The sequence below is a fragment of the Salvelinus sp. IW2-2015 genome, unplaced genomic scaffold (assembly GCF_002910315.2).
Source record: "Salvelinus sp. IW2-2015 unplaced genomic scaffold, ASM291031v2 Un_scaffold2097, whole genome shotgun sequence".
Lineage (NCBI taxonomy): Eukaryota > Metazoa > Chordata > Actinopteri > Salmoniformes > Salmonidae > Salvelinus > Salvelinus sp. IW2-2015.
The window spans coordinates 123,252-132,073 of NW_019943435.1; the positions used below are offsets into that span (position 1 = coordinate 123,252).

At 40.7% G+C, this 8,822-nt stretch overlaps 1 protein-coding gene across 1 annotated transcript in view; it reads right to left on the bottom strand.

Moving 5' to 3' along the window:
* Positions 1–8,822, bottom strand: part of LOC112072945 (A-kinase anchor protein 2) — a 149,835-nt gene that overhangs the window by 73,476 nt on the left and 67,537 nt on the right. The window contains exon 5 of the mRNA XM_070439985.1: positions 8,631–8,704. Coding sequence (XP_070296086.1) covers positions 8,631–8,704 — 74 coding nt within the window. The remainder of the gene's footprint in view (positions 1–8,630; positions 8,705–8,822) is intronic.

Sequence of the window (8,822 nt, forward strand, 5' to 3'; positions counted from 1 at the left end):
TTTGATTCTTCTTTCTTTTTCTTTAGTTCTTCTCTTTTTCTTTTCTTTCTTTTTTTATTTATTTCTTTTTTTTTTTGTCTTTTTTTTATTTGTTTTTGTTCTTTTTATTTTTTTTTTTTTTTTTTTTCTCTTTTTTTTTATCTTTTTTTTATTTTCTTCTTTTTCTTTCTTCTTTATTTTTTTCTCTTTCTATTTTTTTTCTTCCTTTTTCTTCTTTTTTTCTTTTTTTTTTATTGAGTTTTTTTTTTCATTTATTTTTTTTTTCTCCCCTCTTTTTCTTTATTTTTTTTCCTTTTATTGTTTTTTTTTCTTATTTTTTTTTTTTTTTTGTTATTTTTCATTTTTTTTATTTCTCTTTTTATTTCTTTTCTCTTTCTTTTTTGACTGTTTTTTCCTTTTTTTTTTCTTTTTATCTTTTTCTTCTGTTTTATTTTCTTTTCTTTTTTCTTTTTTCTTTCTTTCTTTTCTTTTTTTTTTTCTTTTTTTTCTTTTTTTTTCTTTTCTTGTTTTTTTTTCTTTCTATCTTTTTCTTTTTTTTTTTCTTTCTTTTCTGTTTTTGTTTATGTTTTTTCTTCTTTTTTTTCTTCTCTTCTTTTCTTCTTTTTTCTTATTTTTTTTCTTTCTTTTTCCTATCTGTTGATTTATTTTTTTTCGTCTTCTTTTTTTTATCTTCTTCTTATTTTTTTTTTCCTCTTCTTTCCTTCTTTTTCTTTCTTCTTATGTATTTTTCGATTTTTTTTTCTTTTCTCTTATTTTTTTTTTTTTTATTTTTCTTTCTTATTTCTTTTTTCTTTATTTTTTGTTTCATTTTTTTTCTTTTTTCTTTTTTTCCTCTTTTTTTTTCTTTTTTTTTTTTTTTTTTTCTTTTTTTTTCTTTTTTTTTTTTTTCTTTCTTTCTTTTTTATTTTTTTTTTCCTTCTCTTCTTTTTTTCTCCTTTTTTACTTATTTCTTTTCTCTTTTCTCTTTTCTATCCGTTTTCTTTTTTTTTTTTTTCTTCTTTTTTTCTTTTTTTTTTTTCTTTTTCTTTTTTCTTTTCTTTTTTTTTTCTTTTTTTTTTTTCTTTTTTTTTTTTTTATTTTTTTCATTCTTCCTTATTTTTTTTCTATTAATTTTTTTTTATTTTTTTTTTTTTTTCTTTTCTTTTTTTCTTTTTTTTCTTTTTGTTTTTTCTGTTCTTTTTCCTTATTTTTCTTTTATTTTTTTTTTTTTTCTATACTTTTCTTTCTTTCTCTTCTCTTTTTTTTTTTTTCTTTTTTCTCTTCTTTGTTCTTTTATTATCATTTTTTCCTTTTTTTTTTTTTTTTTCTTCTTTTTTCTTTTTTTTATTTTTTTTTTCTTATTTTCTTTCTTCTTTTTCTTTCTGTTTGTTTTTTGTTTTTCTTTTTTATTTTCCTTCTATTTTTCTTTTTTTTTTCTTTCTTTTTAACTTTATTTTTTTTGTTCTCTCTTCTTATCTTCTGTTTTTTATGCTTTTTTCCTACTCTCTCTCTCTCTCTCTCTTCTTCACTAGCTCCGGACTGTGTCTCTCTCGCTCTCCCTCTCTCTCTCTCTCTGTTCTACCCGTCTGTCTCAAACCACGCTGTTGAATAATGCAGGTCTAATGCGATCCACTCCCAAAGGTTTCTCTCCCATTCTAGGGCAATCAGGACTGATCACAGAGAGAGGCCACAAAATGCGCTCGGCGCGGCAGCTCGGGTTACCGCTTGGTCCTCTATTCAGCTGTGCAACCATCTTACCATCTACCATTCCTGCTTTTGAACCACCTCCCAATAGCACCGGAGCGGAACACGGTGGGGGTGGGGGGGGGCGGTTGAAGGCATTTTTGGGGGGGAACAATAACAAACACAGTATACACAGCAGACTCTCTAGAACAATGTCGTTGCGCAACAATGGGCTAACTAACTGGTGATAAGTGAGAGGCACTGGCATAATGCAGTTTCTCTGGACCCCCGCAAGTTTGGAGCTCGCCCCCCCCCAACCCTACTCCCTAAAATAAAAATTGAATGCGTCAGCCAAGCAGACACTCACAAAGAATAGACTTCCGGTCCCTGTCCATGGTGCTGATATTGCGACATGTCTATGAGGCTGCCTAAATAGGCAATAAATAGGCCATAGTGGCGAAATAATTACAATTTAGCAATTAACCACTGGAGTGATAGATGTGCAGATGATGAATGTGCAAGAAGAGATACTGGGGTGCAAAGGAGCAAAATAAATCAAATAAATAACAGTATGGGGATGAGGTAGTTGGATGGGCTATTGACAGATGGGCTATGTACGGGTGCAGTGATCTTTGAGCTGCTCTGACAGCTGGTGCTTAAAGCTAGTGAGGGAGATATGAGTCTCCAGCTTCAGTGATTTTTGCAGTTCGTTCCAGTCATTGGCAGCAGAGAACTGGAAGGAAAGGCGGCCGAACGAGGAATTGGCTTTGGGGGTGACCAGTGAAATATACCTGCTGGAGCGCGTGCTAACGGTGGGCATGTAGCCTATAGCTTTGCTTTAGCTAGTGCTTCTACATCTGCATTGCTTGCTGTTTGGGGTTTCAGGCTGGGGGTTTCTGTATAAGCACTTTGTGACATCTGTTGATTTGATTTTCTTTGGTATAAATGTTTATCGGTAGGCGTATTTGGTCATAATGGTTTCATGTTAAGCCTAACATTTCCCGAAGCTACAGTATATATGGTTTCGTACTGCTGACATTTAGACTTCTGGCTAGTGGCAATAACGTAATTACTTGTTCAGTAATTCAAGTTAGAAATTCAAACCAACTGATAGCCTACCTAAACCTGCATGACATGAGCCATCGCTGCACTCTCTCCCAGCTTGGATAGAAAGTTGTCGTGTGTGAAACCAGTCTATTAATGTCAAATAATACAGCCAGTCAAGTAATACAGCCAAATCACTAGTTTACTAGGGATTATTTCATTATGCAGTGTAGCCTACTACCTATAGCTATATACAGCATTAAGCTGCTATTTATAAACTTGTAATCCAAATTACACATCAAATAGCCTAACAATTATACTGAAGTATTCCTTGCTGCATCTCTCTCTCTCTGTGTCTGTCTTTTTCTCTCTCTTTCTCTGTGTCTGCTTGTCTCTCTCTTGTTTTCTACAGTTAAGGACCGACGCTGGAGATGAGAAACAAGTACAGGGAGCGAACGTGTAAAGGAAAAAAGAAAATCAAACAAAACAAGAACAGCGTCTGGAGGGGGGAGGGAATAAAACGACAATAAAGCTGACACGGGATCAAACTGAGGAACAGACAGATATAGATGGGGAAATCAACAAAGTCAAGGAGTCCAGGTGAGTCCAATGAAGCACTGATGCGTGTAATGATGGTGACCGGTGTACGTAATGATGGGCAGCCTGGCGCCCTCGTGCAACAGAGAGGGGAAGCTGGAGCAGGTGTGACACTACATAGAGGGCTATAGTAGCTATAGTATGCTACTGCTAGTCTCTCTCTTGTTTCCTATGTAGAGGGCTATAGTAGCTACAGTATGCTAACTGCTAGTCTCTCTCTTGTTTTCTTATGTAGAGGGCTATAGTATGCTACTGCTAGTTCTCTCTCTTGTTTCCATGTAGAGGGCTATTAGTAGCTACAGTATGCTACTGCTAGTCTCTCTTTTGTTTCCGATGTAGAGGCTATAGTAGCTAAGTATGCTACTGCTTGTCTCTTTGTTTTCATGTAGAGGGCTATAGTATGCTACGCTTGTCTCTCTCTTGTTTTCCTATGTAGAGGGCTTACAGTATGCTACTGCTGTCTCTCTCTTGTTTCCTATGTAGAGGGCTATAGTACTATAGTATGCTACTGCTGTCTCTCTCTTGTTTTCTATGTAGAGGGCTATAGTATGCTATGCTTGTTCTCTCTCTTGTTTCCTATGTAGAGGCTACAGTATGCTACTGCTTGTCTTCTCTTGTTTCCTATGTAGAGGGCTATAGTAGCTATAGTATGCTACTGCTAGTCTCTCTCTTGTTTTCTATGTTAGAGGGCTACAGTATGCTACTCTAGTCTCTCTCTTGTTTTCACATAGAAGGCTATAGTAGCTACAGTATGCTACTGCTAGTCTCTCTCTTGTTTTCTAATAGAGGGCTATAGTATGCTGACTCTAGGTCTCTCTCTTGTTTCTACATAGAGGGCTATAGTTAGCTATAGTATGCTACTGCTTGTCTCTCTCTCGTTTTCTACGTAGAGGGCTATAGTATGCTACTGCTTGTCTCTTTCTTTGTTCCTACGTAGAGGGCTATAGTATGCTACTGCTTGTCTCTGTCTTGTTCCTATGTAGAGGGCTATAGTATGCTACTGCTAGTCTCTCTCTTGTTTCCTATGTAGAGGGCTATAGCTACAGTATGCTACTGCTAGTCTCTCTCTTGTTTTTCTATGTAGATGGCTATAGTAGCTACAGTATGCTACTGCTAGTCTCTCTCTTGTTTTCTATGTAGAGGGCTATAGTATGCTACTGCTAGTCTCTCTCTTGTCCTATGTAGAGGGCTATAGTATGCTACTGCTAGTCTCTCTCTTGTTTCCTATGTAGAGGGCTATAGTAGCTACAGTATGCCACTGCTAGTCTCTCTCTTGTTTCCTATGTAAGGTCTATAGTATGCTACTGCTTGTCTCTCCCTTGTTTCCTACGTAGATGGCTATAGTAGCTACAGTATGCTACTGCTTGTCTCTCTCTGTTTTCTATGAAAGAGGGGCTACAGTATGCTACTGCTTGTCTCTCTCTTGTTTCCTATGTAGATGGCTATAGTAGCTACAGTATGCTACTGCTTGTCTCTCTCTTGTTTCACGTAGATGCTATAGTAGCTACAGTATGCTACTGCTAGTCTCTCTCTTGTTTTCTTACATAGATGGCTATAGTAGCTACAGTATGCTACTGCTTGTCTCTCCCTTGTTTCCTACGTAGATGGCCTATAGTAGCTACAGTATGCTACTGCTTGTCTCTCTCTTGTTTTCTACGTAGATGGCTATAGTAGCTACAGTTCTACTGCTAGTCTCTCCCTTGTTTCCTACGTAGAATGGCATATAGTAGCTACAGTAGCTACTGCTTGTCTCTCCTTGTTCCTACGTAGATGGCTATAGTAGCTACTGTATGCTACTGCTTGTCTCTCTCTTGTTTTCTACGTAGATGCTATAGTAGCTACAGTATGCTACTGCTAGTCTCTCTCTGTTTCCTATGTAGAGGGCTATAGCTAGCTACAGTATGCTACTGCTAGTTCTCTCTTGTTTCCTATGTAGAGGGCTATAGTAGCTACAGTTTGGTCCTGCCTCACCTTGCTATTTTTGTGTGCACATGTTTTCACCACGGCCTGTAGGCCTATATTGACATCCCAGACAGTCTTTCCTGAGACATTATGCATTAGATGTCCATCGCGCTGCACACATTTAGACGAAGTCTTGAATGACGCATGCCGAAATATACCGGAGATAAGGGACGGTTGATTTCGCAAACAACACAACTCAAACGCCGGTTCACCAGTATGAACGAATCTTTTTTTTGTTTTTTTGAGCCCTCATGAACTGTTGTTGCTAAATATGATAAATCTGTTGCATCTGCCAATTTGTTGTTCTTTCCAGTATCCAGACGACTGTCCCCGGAGCTTCCACACAGTTGATCACTTTCCGTGTTGAGGCAGGTGGTTAAGGGTTAGGGGTTAGGGTTAGGGTTAGGGTTTAGGGTTAGGGTTAGGGTTAGGGGTTAGTGGTTAGGGTTAGGGGTTAGGTGTTAGGGTTGGGGTTAGGGTTAGGGGTTAGGGTTAGGCGGGTTAGGGTTGGGGTTAGGGTTGGGGTTAGGGGTTAGGGTTAGGGTGGGGTTGGGGTTAGGGGTTGGGGTTAGGGTTAGGGGTTAGGGTTAGGTGTTAGGGTTAGGGTTGGGGTTAGGGTTAGGGTTAGGGAGTTAGGGTTAGGTGGGTTGGTTTAGGGTTGGGGTTGGGGTTAGGTGGTTGGGTTAGGGTTAGGGTTAGGTATGCTGGGTTAGGGTTGGGGTTAGGGTTAGGGTTAGGAGTAGGAGTAGGGTTAGGGTTAGGAGTAGGGTTAGGGTTAGGAGTAGGGTTAGGGTTAGCGTTGGGGTTAGGGTTAGGAGTACGACAGGCTCAATTAAAGATGTTGTAGAACTGCTTATTTGAAGCACCACTTCCCCTTTCGCCCAGTTTCCCTGATGTTGCTACGTCAATCAATTTTAACCATCCCTGTTAGTTGTCGCTTCTGTGGAGAGATCTTTTTCTGAACTAAAATGAATAAATAACTACTTAAGAAGCAATAGGCTTTTGGTCTGAAATTGATTCATAAACTTTTTTACATTTCCATATGTACTAGGAGGCTCAGTGTTTGTTTCTTAGCTTCCTGGTACATGTGGAAATTAAAAATATATATTATTAACTTTTTGGAGGGTTACTGTAGAAATTATTTATATAAAAAAAATAGACATTGATGACAGGCACATGCCAGAAGGATATCTGGCTAACACACATAGCTTGTGTGTTAGCCAGATATCCTTTGGGTGGTGGACCATTCTTGAAACACACGGGAAACTGTTGGGTGTGAAAAACCCAGCAGCGTTGCAGTTCTTGACAGACTCAAACCTGTGAGCCTGGCACCTACTGCCATACATCATTCAAAGGCACCCATTCACCCTCTGAATGGCACACACACACAATCAATGTATCAACTGTCTCAAGGCTTAAAAATCCTTCATCTACACTGATTGAAGTGGATTTAACAAGTGACATCAATAATGGATCATAGCTTTCACCTGGATTTACCTGTTCAGTCTATGTCATGGCAAAAGCAGATGTTCTTAATGAGGAAGGGGAGGAGGAGGGAGTTAGAGGCAGGGGAGGAGGAGTGAGTTAGAGGCAGGGGAGGAGGAGTGAGTTAGAGGCAGGGGAGGATGAGTGAGGTAGAGGCAGGCAGGGGAGGAGAGTGAGGTAAGCAGGCGGGAGGAGGAGGAGGTAGAGGGGAGAGTGAGGTAGGGCAGGGGAGGAGGGGTGAGGTAGAGGCAGGGAGGAGGAGTGAGTTGGAGTGGTGAGTTAGAGGCAGGGGAGGAGGAGTGAGTTAGAGCAGGGGAGGAGTGAGTGAGGAGAGGGTAGGGGAGGAGGAGTGAGTTAAGAGGAAGGAGGAGTGAGGTAGGCAGGATAGAGGAGTGAGGGTAGAGGCGGAGGAGGGGTGGATGGTTAGAGGCAGGGGAGGAGGGTGAGGTAGAGGCAGGGGAGGAGGAGTTGGTAGAGGCAGGGGAGGAGGAGTGAGGTAGAGCAGGGGAGGAGTGAGGTAAGTGGGAGGAGGAGTGAGTTAGAGAGGATAGGAGGTGAGTAGAGGCAGGGTGAGGGGAGTGAGTAGAGGCAGGGGAGATGGAGTGAGGTAGAGGCAGGGGAGGAGGAGGAGGTAGAGGCAGGGGAGGTGAGGTAGAGGCAGGGGAGGAGTGAGGAGGCAGGGGAGGATGGAGTGAGCAGGGGCGATGAGTGAGGTAGAGGCAGGGGATGAGTGAGGTAGAGGCAGGAGGAGGAGGAGGTAGAGGAGGAGGTGAGAGAGGGGAGGAGAGTAGAGGCAGGGGAGGAGGAGTGAGGTAGAGTCAAGGGAGGAGGAGTGGGGTAGAGGCAGGGGAGGAGGAGTGGGGTAGAGGCAGGGGAGGAGGAGTGAGGTAGAGGCAGGGGAGGATGAGTGAGGTAGAAGCAGGGGAGGGTTTTGGCACCAGTGTAAATAGCTAATCAGTCATTACTCTGTTGGTCTTTAATCTGTTCCTAGACCAGTCATTACTCTGTTGGTCTTTAATCTGTTCCTAGACCCGTCTTTACTCTGTTGGTCTTTAATCTGTTCCTAGACCAGACATTACTCTGTTGGTCTTTAATCTGTTCCTAGACCAATCATTACTCTGCTGGTCTTTAATCTGTTCCTAGATCAGTCATTACTCTGTTGGTCTTTAATCTGTTCCTAGATCAGTCATTACTCTGTTGGTCTTTAATCTGTTCCTAGATCAGTCATTAGTGTTTTTTTAGGAATAACAGTGATGGCTGTTCCAAAAAAAAATTATATATAACATTTTTTTCAAGAAAAAGCGACGGTAACTCACCAGCATTCTGACCAGAAATACAACTTTCCCGAATTGGATGCTTTGTTTGTTAAATTCTACTAAATGTTATCAGAATCACAGAATACTTTTTCCCTTTTGCTGTCAGGGAATATGGTGATGGGAATGATAACCGGTATCATGTATTATGTCTGTTAATGTCCGTGTGTATAGTGAAGTGAATGATCCCCTTACAGAATGTCACATATTATTTGGGGCAGCAGGTAGCCTAGCGGTTAATAAGAGCTTTGGGCCAGTATCCAAAAGGTCGCTGGTTTAAATCCCTGAGCCCGACAAGGTGTAAAAATAGGTCGTTCTGCCCTTGAGCAAGGCGGTTAATTAACTCCCAACAACGACTGTTCCCCGGGCTCTGATGACGTGGATGCCGAGTTGCAGCCCCCCCCACCTCTGATTCAGAGGGGTTGGGTTAAATGTAGAAGACACATTTCAGTTGAATACATTCAGTTGTACCACTAACTAGGTGTCTCCCTTTCCCCAGATAGAGATAGATAGAGAGATAGATAGAAGGGGATGGGTTGGTAGATGGATAGATATTGAGGGACTCACCATAGCAGTGGTGGCTGGTTTAGACACGATACTGTTTCCTGTAGTCATGGTTACTTGAGGAGTCTGTCCTTTACCTAGAGAAAGAACATTGGTGAGATCATGTTTATCACCATCATCATCCTCCTCCTGGTCAACAATATCACCATCATCATCCTCCTCCTGGTTAACAATATCACCATCATCATCCTCCTC